The following is a 14,777-nucleotide window of genomic DNA, read 5'->3' as shown; positions in this document are numbered from 1 at the left end:
CTGCTCTGTGTCCCTTCATACTGTTTACCCAGCTGGTTGGCTCCTTCCACAGACCCCGGATCAGTGTGGGACACTTTTGAAACAGTCTCAGCTGTCGAAAGGCGATGACCCCACTGCAGATACCCAGTCAGCACACAATGACAGCCACTCAAAGCGTCAGCTGGGAGGGAAGACGCTTGTGCGACCCAAAGATAAAGCTCTGTTGAGGCTCTGTGTGTGTGTGTGTGTGTGTGTTGCGGGCTTGTTTCTGATAAGTCTTTTGAACAGGGAGGGGTGAACATTATGGGGCCTCTGACCCTCGAATTTAGGGTTGTGTGATGGAATTCAGCTTGTAGGAGTGTTGGTGGGTTGTTGATACATATCAGGTCTCTTTGGCGACAGATATGTGTTCTTATGGCTCTTACTCTCAACAAAAGGAGACAATGAATAATAGATTGACAGGAAAAGGTTTGTGCTTTCACCATCTGTCACTGTTGATCGCACGAAAACACAACTGCCATCAGCTAACTTGCCAAACATGTTAGTGTTTTTCAGTCCGGATGCTACAGTAGTATGACAGTTATTTGTAACCTGGCTACACCTACATAATGTAAACTTGCTCTCAGACTCCCTCAGGCTACATCACCAATGTCTATTGTTTCCTAGTTTACTTCCTCTAACCGCAAATCTGCCATGGAAAGAGAGCGTGGATTAGTCTTTTTGCTCTCTCTTCTGTTATTCTGTTTTACCCTTCGCCCATGGCGCAACGACATTACAGGATTTCCACCCTTTTGTGCGGCAGTGGTGCTAAAACTTGCACTTGGAAGCAGAAAAGAGTGATAACCACGGCGATGGTCTGTTGCTAGGCAGTAACTATGCAGCAGTCTCTCCATGTGTTTGCTCCTCACAACTGCTTTTTAAATCATCTCTATCCCTCTCTCTTTAGCCTGTTATCCTTACCCATACTTTCCTTTTATTCTCTGCGTTTTCTCTCCATCTCTTTGTATGTTCTGTTTCTACATCTTTATTCCTCCCTCCTCCTGTGCTTTCCTCCATCTCCCTCCCACCCTCGCCTGCTCCCCCTCCTTTGAAACCTCCCTCCACCCCCCCACCGCTCTGTAGTTCAACGAGTGCAGAATTGTGCAGCTGTAGTCGAGAGCGTCTTCATCTGAGCTAATGAGACTCGCTGGTGTAGACCGATCATTGGTGGCCGGTCATTTGAGAGAGGTCAACAGACACCCTGGGGATTTCAACTGATTCTCTTTTGGCCCTTCATTGTTCTGCATTTTCTGTCAGCTATTAGATTTATAATGCGTATAACCCAGCTCTACACACTGGCTTCTCATTATTACTCCCAAATGAGCAAGACGAATAGCAGGGGAGCAACTGACAGAAATAATAGGGGCATAGCAGACAAGCTGCAAGGACTCTTTGCTTCGACTGAATTGCACATTTTCTGGGATTTCTTTGCTCTGCTATAGCTGAAAGTCTTTTTTTACCACTTGTGCTACTTGCAGTGTGGAGGCCCATTAATGATTTTGTGTGAGCTCGGTCAGAGTGTTGGCCTTGAGAGAGAATCTTGGTTACATGTGAATTGGCAGATCCTGAAATAAAACACATTAATGATACCATCAAAATCTGCCCATTTCGCTGCACATTTCAACAGCACTTCACACTTGCTGCTTTGTCTCCGGTATGTGACTCGGGATGTGTTGGCGTTTTTCAACATTGCTCATCTGTCTGTGGTCGCCCGCAGATATCTGTTCTGCACAGTCACCAAACTTGTCATCCGGCCGTGCAGCCTGTTTAATCACAGACTTTGATTCCACTGTACAGCATGTGCCGGTTTGTCACAGTCCCGTTGAAGGGCAACTTCAGTTTTTTAAAACATACTTGATTGTGCAGTGATTGTGCAACAGGAACTTGTTTGCCTCCCTCTGTCTTTTTCTCTGCTGACATCGATACTGAGACTGTGAATGAGTGGCATGCCGGGATCATGTGATGGCCGGCTGGGTAATCCTGGAGCGTTCCATTCTGAGCAGGTCACTATGGTGGAGGTTATGAGAGGTTAGAGCCCCTCAGAGAAAAATGTAAGAACAAACCACACTTTGTATTTCAAGACGAGGTTGAGCTGCTACATGAAATGATTTTTCATGACACGGCAATATATGTTCCCATATTCTTTGTAGTGGTTTGGTGAATAGATTAAGCAGGATTGAGGCAGAACTGCAACTGCTATGGCCACCACGCCCCTGTGCGCTCCTTCCTGCTTCTGTCGACACAGACAGCTGGGCAGCATATGTTGCCAAAAAGACCCCTAATATCCACCTCCCCTCTGAAATTCATCTTCTGTTCCTCTCAGGATCAATTACTCTACTAGGATCGTTAAATAATAATGTCAATGGTAGTCAAAGTTGCAAGTTCGGGTAGATTTGTTTAGGTGTTGAGTTTCTTCCTACACCTCTGCGATCATTGCTTTGTGTACAAGGTCACAATTATTGTGGGGAGAAAAGAAATCAGGGCGTGCGTGATTCATGCAAAAACAGGCACACACTGCATTGTTTGCGCTCTAGGAATCCCTAGTCAGCGAAGGACACGCAGAGTTGACTGTAATAATGTGCATCATTTCGACACAATATAGAGGAGGCATGAATAAACAGCAAAATAAGAAGTATCCGCTTATGTACATCGAGTGATTTCTGACTGAGGAAATGATTGGCATAAATAAGAGATGATTTCATCCCTGATGTTGATTTGCAGAGGACAAAAGAGCTTCTCCAACGTTTTTTGGTTTTGGCACTGTAAGGCAAATACACGGTGTGGGCTTTGCATAAACATGCATTCACTAGTGGAGTCACGATTCTCAAGACCACTAATTTTTTTCTGCTAAATTAGCTATTAACCAAGAGAGTCGTTAGTACATTAGAGAAATTCTAAAATATCAAGTCTGTTTAGAGATGTGCTATTTTTGGGTACAATTGGGCCTAAAGACTAATAGTTTTAAAGGACTGTAATATTGCACTAGAAATAGTATGCAATTCACGTACTATTGGTTTCATACTAAGGTTTCAGAGAGTGTGTGAGGAAAATAAAGGATTTTTTTAACATTACAGCATGTAAACATGTTCTAGTAAAATCGGAAAATACAAGTATAAACCTGAAAATTAGCATGATATGGGACCTTTACGCAATAAATACATGCTTGCACTGTGTCTGTGTAAAATAATGTGTGGAATGATTAACAAAAGAAAGGTAGTAGTTGGAGGGATATCATGTCAATGTTCACCAGGAAGCCCTGTTACAGAATGTACCCTTCTCAAATGTCAGTGTGTTTTGAGTGGTGATAATGCCCCATGAATCAGACAGACTCAGTGTAGGGTCAGGGTCAATCCATAAAAATGTCTCATCCTCAAAAAACACAGTTGTTGCTTTCACTTCCATTTTGAACCCAGCACAGATTTCTTGTAACTAATGCTTGCGTTTATTTGTTTCTACAGTGGAGTCTGGTGTGTGACTCAGCATGGAAAGTCCACATCGCCAAGTTTTCTCTGTTGGTGGGATCCATCTTTGGATACCTGACGTTTGGGATCCTTGCTGACTGGTAAGATTTTCAAAACAACGTTTTTTGCACAACAAACTTCGTCTCACTGTACAAAAGTGAAGCTATAATATCCCGGATACGGGAGCTGCCCTCTTGATATTTTGACGCCATTTGGAGCCAGAGTCTGCATCGAGGTCCCGCCCACACATCCTCCTGAGCCAATCACGAGCCGAGCACGGCCGTAGCTTGTTAGCGCGAGCCACCTAGCTGCTACATTAGCACCACGGTAGCTGTTTGATTAGAAAGACACACAACTAATCATAATATCTCTATAAATACATTTATGATGAGATTGACACATGTTCTATTACACAGACTTGTGACGTTTATGGAAAGTTAAAGTTACATCTCCTCTCTCGTACAATACCCGAGCCTCTGGCTCCGCGACTACTACCACTCAGAGCAGCTATCAATCACAGCTGTCAATCATGACGTCACCAATCATAGCATCAAATAACTAATTAAAACCAACATACATCAGCCTGATAAGAACTACCTAAAATGACAGAAAGCATATTTGGGAAAACTTTATTAGAGGTGTACTTTGACTTTTTAGTTTGGCCCATGTCCCATCCACTAACATTGAGGGGGCGGGACTTATGACATATACTGCAGCCAGCCACCAGGGGGGCGATCAAGATGTTTTGGCTTCACTTATGGGGAGCTGTCATGTCGTCCATCTTTATATAGCTACAGTGTATGGGGTGTAATATCAGAAACTCTTTTTTCCACATTGAAGGTGTCCTTAGTCCTTTTAATAATTTTTACCTTGCTCCGCAGGTTTGGCCGCCACCCGGTGCTGATCATATCGGTGCTGTTCATGCTGGTGTTTGGTCTGACTGTGGCCTTCTCGGTCAACGTCCCCATGTTCAGCACCCTGCGCTTCTTTGAGGGCTTCTGCCTGGCGGGGATAACCCTTTCTCTTTACGTCCTCAGTAAGTCTTTATCTCTCTACTACAAGCTCTGTGCTAACTAACCCGTTACTAAGCCCTGTTCAGTTTTTGTTATTTCTGCTACGCCTGTCAAGCTAGCACAGCACAAATGCAGTTTATCAAATTTACAACTCAAAATTTTGAGCAATTTTTGAAACAATTGGTCTTAGATTTAACACAGAAGTAAAGGAAAGCATGGATTCACATTTCTAGCCAGTGACCGTCGACCTGTTATGGTTGTAAGCTATTATTGGACAATCTCTGTTCCTGGGAGGGGTTTGGCAAACTGCCCGTTGAAATATGAGTACTTATCTGTGTTTACTGTGAACATAGAATATTTGTGCTGACGCATTTTGCTTGAGGTAGCACTTGAAACCTTAGTTTCGGCTTTGGTTCAAGTTTGTAGACAATCCTTGCATTTCATTTACGCACTGAACAGAATGCAGCAGTAGCAGCAATACTTATAATTTACCCGTAGGCCAAACTGGTTTGTTTGGGACTTGGCTCCATGTTAATATCTAAGTAGGAGCAGCTTTTCTTGCACTGCAAGTTGTTGAGGAACGGTTTTCCTTGTTAGGGCTGAGTAAATATTTCATCATCATCACTGAAAATATCTCATATCAAAACATCATACCTCCTAAAGGTCAAAATATGTTCTATTTTAATCAAGTCAAGCTCACTGACAAACATGTTGCATGTCCTGTGCCTACGTCATAATAAAATCCAACTTGTGTTTCGCCAGTTAAATGCTTATAATGTGAAGCTACAGCAGTAGAAAATGTTCGGTATGTATTAGCAGTAACTTAATTCAGCATTTGTTCCACGAATGTCGCCACAGACAACCAATTTGTAATACTGAAAATGTCTAAATATTGCAATACTTTCATCAGTGTGCCATAGGCTCAATCACCATTGTGTTACCTCATTAAGTAATAGATAGTGACTTAACATACAGTTATTGAAATGAAAATCTTCAAGATTATTACTTTAAAGGTCCAGTGTGTAGGATCTGGCGGTAACTAGCACTGAGTTGAGATTACAACCAACTGAAGCCTCTCCCGCGTGCCAAGCACGTTGAAGAGCTACTGTGGCCGACGCAAAAACGCGAATGGCCCTCTCTAGAGCCAATCGGAGCAGAGCCAATGTGTTCGTGGAAAGTGAGTGGTGAAGCAAGAGGGAGAGAGCGGCGGCGACGAGAGCGAGTAACGTTATCGATTCCGGCCCAAGCAGGATACGATAACAGAGTATGGTTTGTCCCTTCTGGGCTACTGTAGAAACATAGTGGTGCAACATGGCTGACTCTGTGGAGAGGACCCGCTCCCTATGTAGATATAAACGGCTCATTCTTAGGTAACAAAAACACAATAATTCTTATTATCAGGTGATTATAGAATAAAGAAAACATACTTATTAATATTATATTCCATTTCTGCCAATAGATCTCCCTAAATGTTACGCACTGGTCCTTTACGTACTGTAACATATTAGTATTGTGATAATGCTATGATCATTTTTGAAATATTAATGATATCGCCCACTCTTTATCATTAGTATCCTCCCACTGATGCTGTCCTCTTTCCCACCAGATACGCCTCATCAAAAGCCTATTCTACTTTAATTCTCTTCTCTAGATGAGGGTAGCATGCTGCTGAAAGAAGAGTAATTGTGTTGCAGTGACCTCCTAACATTTATTAAATTGAATGTCGTTGTCGGGATAAATTCTCATTACAGAACAACAGCCAATACCAGCCTCCTTACCCTTGAAGTGAACTTTTTAATTTCCATTTAGGTTTCCTAGCATATGTCTTTTCCAGAGATTTGAATCCTTGTTACTGCTAATCAATAATCTGATAATGGCAGAAGGGATTTGGGGTGGTGTTGTAACTTGTCTTCAATATAGTTTCACCCATCACTGCAGGAAGAGACTGTAATTTTCTCTCTCCATTGATGTGACCTTCTCTCTGCATAGTAAAGGTTTTAAATAATCAGTTCGTAGCGTTGGGAGACAGAGACTTTTCGATAGCGTCCTGATAATTGGCCGAGCAGCTGATGCACACTCTGGTCTCCGCGATGGATCCTTAAAAGCCTCTTTGGCCGCAGTAATTGACCAGCGTGGAGGGAAGGGGAAGATGAGAGAGAGGGAGCAAGGGCGAGATGATGAAGGAAGGGGCCCTTAGTGTCCTTGTCATTCTAATTTACTCCACACTGTATACCTTGAAAAGCTTCGGCGCACTCTCAAAATAGGACCGTTAGGTCTGCTCGCGGGACAAAGGGAAGAGGGTGGGACAGAGGGAGGGAAAACGGGTGGAGTTAAGCTGTACAGTATGGTGTCCTATCAATTTTAAATGAACTTGACATCTGCATCCTTTGTCTTCACATTAGCCCGCAGTTTATGGTTCAGTAAACCTGGTGGTTGGAACCGAATGAGAGGTGGTGGGCTGATTATTTCTCTACATCTCTACTCTACAAGCTTATATACAGTATGCCTATTTCTTGTATTGTTAGTATTCAGCTTTAGTCTGAGATGACATTAATCAAAGGAAAGAATAGGACAAGAGAAAAATCATTAATTGGTTGAAGTTGTAAATGGGTATGTCCTCGTTTTAAAAGGTCCACTGCAAAATGGTAGAATTCAGACTCGATACTGCAGTTCTTTCTTAGTTTATATGTCTACTCTGTATTGTTCCATCTTGCTGTATGTGACAGTTTAATGTGTTGGCCATCGTAAAAGATAAGATTCATCTGACATCTGTTCTGAATAGTGGTGCAGTGAACAATGCAAGTTGCTGTTATATAAAGGCAGAATTAAATAGCCATTTGGAAACTTAAATCATGTGCCTCTTTAACGGTTGAATGCCAGAGCAGCTGAGCAGTATCTGACCATTCTGACTGATAAAAGGAAACAATATTTGAATATTTGAAGAATTTCTTTGTTCAAGGACAGCCCTGCTTTGAATATATCTGATGGTTTAGCAAGGCTGCATTGCAAATAAACTACATTTGTGTCTAGAGAGTCAGAGTCAAAATGTATGTTTTTTCCCCTTATGTTATTCCTCTTCCTTTCTCAGCGTCTACTTTCCCTCCCTCCCTCCCTCCCTCTTGCTCTACCATTCTCTATCCTATTTTTTTAACATTCTTTGCATTTGCCATTCGACTGAACAGTCTGCAATCTACAAAACAATACAGTGATTGCAATGTAAGTCAAGTGGTCACGAACAAACCGCTTTAATTTTTTATAGGCATTCTTCTCTTTTATTCAGGTTAATGCAACACCTTACCCTCTGCAATCATATCCAGGTACCTGTGCGGTTGCACAATGGCTTAGAATTTGCCAAGAATATCTAAAATAGTAGGTTTAAAGTTTCTGATTTTACAGGAAAGCAACTCTAGAGTTAGTATTTATTTATCGAACCTTGTTCGCCCTGACAAACCCAGCATTTACCACCATGACCAGGATTGTATAGAGTCTGGTTAGATAACCCATGTTGATCCATTTGCATAAACAGCAAACACAAGTACTCCATGGCTCCTTGCTTCAGGCTGAAACAGATGATTATAACTCAGGCTACCAGTTCCTCATTTAAACCTGCAGTAGGCAGAATGTTTTTGGCATCATTGTGCAAAAGTCCTATAATAACCTTTCAGCATATTGTAACTCAAGTTCTCTGAGAGATAACTAGACTTCTGCATCTCCTCGTGGCTCTGTTTTCAGGCTTTAAACGGAAGACTTTGGCCAATCACAGGTCATTTCGGAGAGAGAGAGAGCATTCCTATTGGCTGTTCATTCAACGGAGGCAGCTGTCAATCACTCGCAAACGGTCAAACTAGGGAGTGCTGATCAAATATGAATTAATATTCTGTCACTGTAATGCCTATTTTTCTCCTCAAATGTTTTCAGAAACATCTTGTCGTGAACTGTCAAATGTCATATCAGTCAAATATGATTCCTCCTTACAGTTGTTGCGGGGTTCCCCGTTGCAGTTGGCTACTTATTCATCAGTAATAATCAAACTATTTTCCCCACATATACTGTTTCAGTATTTTTTACTAATCAACCATGTCCTTATGATTATTTGGAAATTATACTTCTGTTTATGAATAGCTTGCTGAAGTACTACATACTGACCTCAATTTGAGCAAAGCTTAGCTGGACAGTTGTTAGTTTGAGCTTTGCATATTTGTATAGGTTTTGTGTTGCTATACCGCCGCCCTTATTTCTGATCATGCATGGCCTCTGTCACATGATATTTACCCTGCATCCACTCTGTATTGACACAACCCCACGAGAGCTGCTCCGAGAGGACGAGTACAGTCGTTCAATAACACATTACTGGAGAAAATCAAATTTTTTTTTTATTTCAAGGTGTTCTGTTTAGGGAACGTTTCATGACAGTTGGCCACATGCTAAGCCATTATTCATTATAGTCCTGACACTGCGTCAGTCATATGACATTTTTGCATGTAGCATTGTAAACCACATGACCCTCCTTTGTGGCTTGCTTTGTTTGAGTCTGCTTACAAAGGAAAGTCGGAGCCAAATCCCAGCTTCGGCTGTGTTTGCACTGGAGACATTATACTAATCCCCCCTTTCTCATCAATCCATGTGCAATTAAGTCTTAGTTCATGGATCTTGAAGGCTGGGCGCCATCTTATGCTGCAATTTGAATCTAGAAAATAGCAAATCCAATGATTGCAATCCTTGTGAATATGGTAATGCAGTAGTTAGAAGACACATCTTCCTGGCCCCCCTGTATATGACCGTATTGTGACCTTGAAGTATCAATTGAGTTAATACATTGCGTTTTCAGGATATGGGCAAGCTTCTTTTTAAGAGTGTAGAGCAATTTGTACGAGGCTGCAATCAGTTCCGCCAGGATGACCTGTCGAAGTAAAGCCCGCTGCAGGACCCAACATGGCTGATATGATGTGACACTTAAACGCTAACTGCCTCAAAGAGAGAGAAAAAAGGGGAATTGGTGGCCAGGTGGTTTCAGACAAAGGGAGAGAATGGCGACTAGTGACTAACACAAGTAGAAAAGAAGTGTAACGTAAAGACTGAGGGGAATGTTGAGACTGCACAAAGGATGGAGAACGCAAGATTTTTCACCTCTGATTCTGAAGAGTGCTAGACTTAAAGCTGCAGTGGGTAGAAATGGAGCAACTATGATTTAAAAAAGTTATTTTATAAAACGGTCACTATATCCTGACAGTAGTGCATATGAGACAGGTAATCTGAAAAAAAATAAACTCTGTGTCCTCTGGTGTCCTCCGGTGCGCCTAACGGCATATGCAAGATTTCACAGACCGGAGAAAAACAACCAATAAGAGCCGAGCTGGAGCCTGCCGTCTCTGAGCAGCTTTCATTCACTCGCAAACTCTGATCAAACGGTCAAACTAGGCAGCGCTGATCAAATATGAATAAATATTCTGTAACTGCAATGCCTATTTCTCGCCTCAAATGTTGTCAGAAACATCTTGTAGTGTACTGTTTACCTGTAAAATAAGAAAGTTTATGACCCAAGAGTCATGTTGAGATCAGTTAATGAAATACCAAGCATTTTTGCCCAATGATGCCAAATACATTCTGCCTACTGCAGGTTCAAGCCGTCTACACACGATCAGCAGTAAAACCGCTCTGCGCTGGCTTTGCCATTGTTTCCCTATGGGGAGAGCAGTGTCGCCTGACTTAGCGGAAGAGCTACCCTCGGCGTGGCGCAACACACATAATCGCGACGTAGCACTGCGCTTAAAGTTCAAATTATTTCAACTTTGACCTCGACTGCCGCTGACATTTCAAAGCCCAACCAATGAGAACAGCTGCAACTGTTGTTGTTGCCTAGAAACAGTAAATGGCGTTCCTTGCGCTCTTTTTGGGGAGATATTTTACCTGCTGCCTCTTTAAGTCTCTGCGCCCTACCTCGCGCTGACTGTAGAGCAAATCTCTTATCATGTGAAGGCGGCTTAAGAGGCAAGATACAATTACACCACCACCGCAACTTGAGAGTGAAGTGTTTCTGTACGTTAACGTTAAGCCCTTTCATGTATAAACTAGGCCAGTGCATACATTCATCTATAGTATGTTGGTTCCAAAGTATAACAGCAGAATAGCAAAGCCCATAGCTATAGAAAGTCATCTGATGCAGCGCTGCTATTTATACCCTAGTGCTCCATCAGTGTGCGCTAGCCTTTTTAGCATCACAGCACCAGGCTCATAGTGCCTATAGTTCAGCATCATGGTGCTGCTCACTAATGTGTTTTCACAGTAAACAACCTCACCACCCACCCCCCTCCCAGCCCCATCCCTCGCCTGGTAACCCCTCACATGCAAACACACGCTGCACATCAGTTAGCTGAGTCATGCTAGCTGGCTGCACTGCACGGGTGTTAGTAAGAGATGATTTTGTGATCAGCTTGAGACGAGGTGATTGTGTTCTGGGGCAGTGGGCCAGAGCTCGCTTTTTTTGTTTGCGCAGCTATATCATGCATCCACGTCAGCTATGTGGGGCTAAAATCAGATGCTTTTTTTAGACATACATTTTTTCCAAGAAGTATTTATTCACACCAAATATCAGTTTTCCATTACAGCGACAAATGTACACATAGCCTACTGTAGCTATAACTTGGTGAAAGACTTGTGGACTAATGTGACGTTTCTCTACCAAAATGCCAGCTTAAATGTGTGTGTGTGTGTGTGTCCTTGAGCGTAATGGTTTTCATCTCACACCTTTTAATTTCCCGAAAGCAACTATGAAATGTCAATAAGAGGCAGGATGTTTACTTTGAGAAGTCTGTATAATGGCCTTGCAGTAAAGAGCAAATGTCTATAAACTCATCTCAAGTGGAGTTCTTGCTCTCTTTTCTTGTCTGAAGTAGAAGAGGCAAGCCTATACATGTCATGGGCGTGTGTGTGTGTGAGTGAGAGAGGCCTTGTAGAGTGAGATACAGTAGACTAGATGCAGAAAGTAGACAGACGGACCACATGATTCTGTTATTGTCGTGGGTCATGCAGCATACAGAGGTTTATAACTTCCCTGTTAGTCACCTTTGACATACATGCTCATGACTGCTCTCTGTGTGATGATCTACAAGGAAAAAGTTAGTTTTAATGGAGGATGTCCTGGGACAAACTCAAGCTAATGGTTTGGAGAAATGGCCAGCTCAAATTGTTGTCACTCACTTAATTTTGATAAGGGACGGGGTATTCTTTTTAGGTTTGATTCCCTTTCTCTTCATATATTACACATTCATGATGTCTGAGGTGTTACTTAAACTAGCCAATGGATAGTTCCAATATCTTATGATTTGGTTTCTCAAGTCATCAAGATTTAAAAAATAAAGTGTCCACGTCAATTTAAAATTCATTTGAAAAACCTCACCTGTCGCTATGCTCCACAAAATGCCAATAATGGAGCCATTCTGCACTAAAATGACCTTGTTTTCCAAGCTGATTTTGTTCTGTAGATTTGTATTGAGCCCTGACTAAAATGCACACTGCATACATTATTAGTGTTGTCCTAAGAGGGTTGGATTTTATTAAAGATGATTTGTGCTTTTTCCCTTTTATTTAGTGTGTATGTAAAAGGTCTGCAAAGTTATAATGCCGTCCTTGAAGTCCCGCCTTTCCTTCCGCAAAGTGGTGATGTCACAAAGTAACACATTTGCATAATACCTGCCTAGCGACTAGTGCGGCACGCCCTCAAACACGCCCGAAGAGTTTGGTTCGGTTGACCAATCACAACAGAGTGGGCCAGCTGACCAATCAGAGCAGACTGGGCTTTTCGGGAGGGGTGAGGGGGCAGGAGCTCAAACACAGCGTTTCAGACTGAGGGTGAAAAGAGGTGCTGCAGCACCGCCAGTATGAGAAAAATAAAATGTTTTTTGAACATTAAAGCATGTAAACATGTTCTAGTAGAAACCCCAAAAACAAGTATGCACCTGAAAATAAGCGTAATAGGTGCTCTTTAATAATTCAGGTCGCTGCTAATGGAAACTTGTCATGTCTGGGAAAGAAGATGGAAGTCAATGAGAGAGAAATGGACGAAATAAGCACGAGAGAGACAGACAAAGAATGATTGATAAATGTATCACATTTACGTCTAGTCCATGTTATATGATCTCATTATAGCAAGTGTAATTTCTAAGGGGGGAAAAAAAGTCTTGTATTCATGTCAATAAGGTAAATTGCTGCTGACACACCCAGACACTCAGGCTGTATTGATTGTGTAGGCGGTGCTGTCACTCCTTTTGTACACAAACTGGGCTAGTATGAGTAGTGATCGCACATGCATACAGAAGACTACATTTTACTTGAAACCCAGGGAAGTACATGTGATATGAAGATGAATGGCATTCTAGCACTCTGCTGATCTTTTCCAACACAGTTTGTAGACTATTAAAGATTTTGTGAAGTGTGTTAAAGTTATAATTTGACTGCCCTTCGTGTAAGTATTTTAGTTATTATTACCTTACTTCAGTAACGACACTCTCTTCAAGGTTTTAATCATTTATTGCAACAATAATATGCATTTCAGTCCGTCGGTTTTGCTCTGCTCATGTGATACTTCAGAACAAATCCGATTGAGCTTGACACGGACTGTCCCTGAGCCTGCAACCCCTCCGGCACAGCCTGAGATGTAGTGGTGTAGTGGCAAGGAAGCAGTGTGTGAATGTATGGACCATGTAGAGAGAGGTTGTGGTCATATGTGATACATTATATAAAGCATGCAACTATAAAAGAACTTCTGTGCCATACTCAGCTGTTTTTAAAAATGTGTGTCAGTGAAAATGTTACAGAAATAGAGCACAGAAAGGGCATTTGAGCATTTCCTCTTTTTAGGAATCATATTCAGCATGCCAGACCAAGTGTTTGGTAATATGACAACACCCTTATATCCTTTCTTCTGATCTGTCCTCCATGAGATTTTATAGTCACGTGTGTCCCCAATAGATGATGATGATGATCTTATTAGAGAAAACAGATGTTGACAAACTGCATAATTTCCAGTTGAAAAAAGGTAATAAATTGCAAAATATCGCAATATATCTTATCGCAATACTAAGCATATCGCAAAATGTTTAAAATCGCAATAAGATCGTATCGTGACTAAAGTATCGCGTCGTTGGGCGCCTCTGGTGATTCCCACCCCTAGTTCCCCAGCTGTCTGTGTGCATGTTTCCATCCTTATGACAGTAGAGTAATGCTCCTCTGTCCAGACAGGATGATCTGTGATGCTTCCTGCTGCAGTACTTTGCTGTGTTTTGTCAGGTCAGCCAGGCCAGGCCTCTTCGCTGTTCCTGAGTTTCCTGTAATGAGGTGCTTCTTTTTTCCTCTGTGGTGCCCTCCTGGTATCACAGGCATTAATCTCTCTGCGCTAGAGGGAAGCACAGAAAGATGGAAGCTCTATGTGTGTTTATCTGTGTAAATGGCTCCCTTTGTGGCAATGTCGGACTCCTGTTTGTTGGTACATACTGACAGACGACATGCTTTGTTTGCTTGCCTTCCTCTCCTCACCTCACCTGTCTTGCGCTCTGTGTTTAAACCGTTTGTGCGTATGCCACCGATGGATATCGCTCAATCTCTGAAGAGAGAAGCTTTTCATTTCCCATCACACGGCTCTGGCTCCCTGAGGACAGCAGCAGCAGGTCTACCTCACACCACTGCAGAGATACTGTGCTGCCATCAGATGGACCTTACTACGGCGACTTTCTATTCATTCTGAATGTTAAGAAATGCTGGAAAAGGATGATGCAGGTATACAGAGAGGCAGGGTGTGACATTTTTAGCCAAAGAAAGGTATTTTCCAGGATACACCGGTTGACCCGTCCTCATCCTCCCACACAGTCCGCTCCAGCTGTGTCCGGATAAATGGGTCAAGGTGCAGACTCTGTTTTCCCCTCTAAGCAGGGTTAAAGTTCCCTTTTGTGCCGAGTTTGCATTGTTGGTTGTTCAACAGACTTCCTCCCCTAACACGTTAGGCTACATGTACATCTTACATCTGTTTTTCTTTCCATGTCTTCATTTTAGGAGACCGCTTCCTTGTTTAAAGGCACACTAGATGACCTAGTGGTCTAATTTCTAACCTTTTGTTGCATGACATAACCTCACGCTATCGTGGTTGTCAGAATCAGCTTGTGCAACCTTTGCACTTTATATCGATGAGTGTAAAACGCATGCCGTTTCAGTTCTTCTTTAGTCAGGCTGATGAGTCTGTTGTGTTGGGGCAATTCCAGTCTAATATTTGTGTCAGAGTGCAAGCTGTATATCA

At 42.3% G+C, this 14,777-nt stretch overlaps 1 protein-coding gene across 1 annotated transcript in view; it reads left to right on the top strand.

Moving 5' to 3' along the window:
- Nucleotides 1-14,777, top strand: part of LOC141777290 (solute carrier family 22 member 23-like) — a 41,560-nt gene that overhangs the window by 5,777 nt on the left and 21,006 nt on the right. The window contains exons 2-3 of the mRNA XM_074651419.1: nt 3,477-3,580; nt 4,361-4,515. Coding sequence (XP_074507520.1) covers nt 3,477-3,580; nt 4,361-4,515 — 259 coding nt within the window. The remainder of the gene's footprint in view (nt 1-3,476; nt 3,581-4,360; nt 4,516-14,777) is intronic.

Source organism: Sebastes fasciatus, chromosome 11 (assembly GCF_043250625.1).
Source record: "Sebastes fasciatus isolate fSebFas1 chromosome 11, fSebFas1.pri, whole genome shotgun sequence".
NCBI lineage: Eukaryota > Metazoa > Chordata > Actinopteri > Perciformes > Sebastidae > Sebastes > Sebastes fasciatus.
Note: the sequence above shows the minus strand (reverse complement) of the source record. Positions and strands in the feature narration are given on the sequence as shown.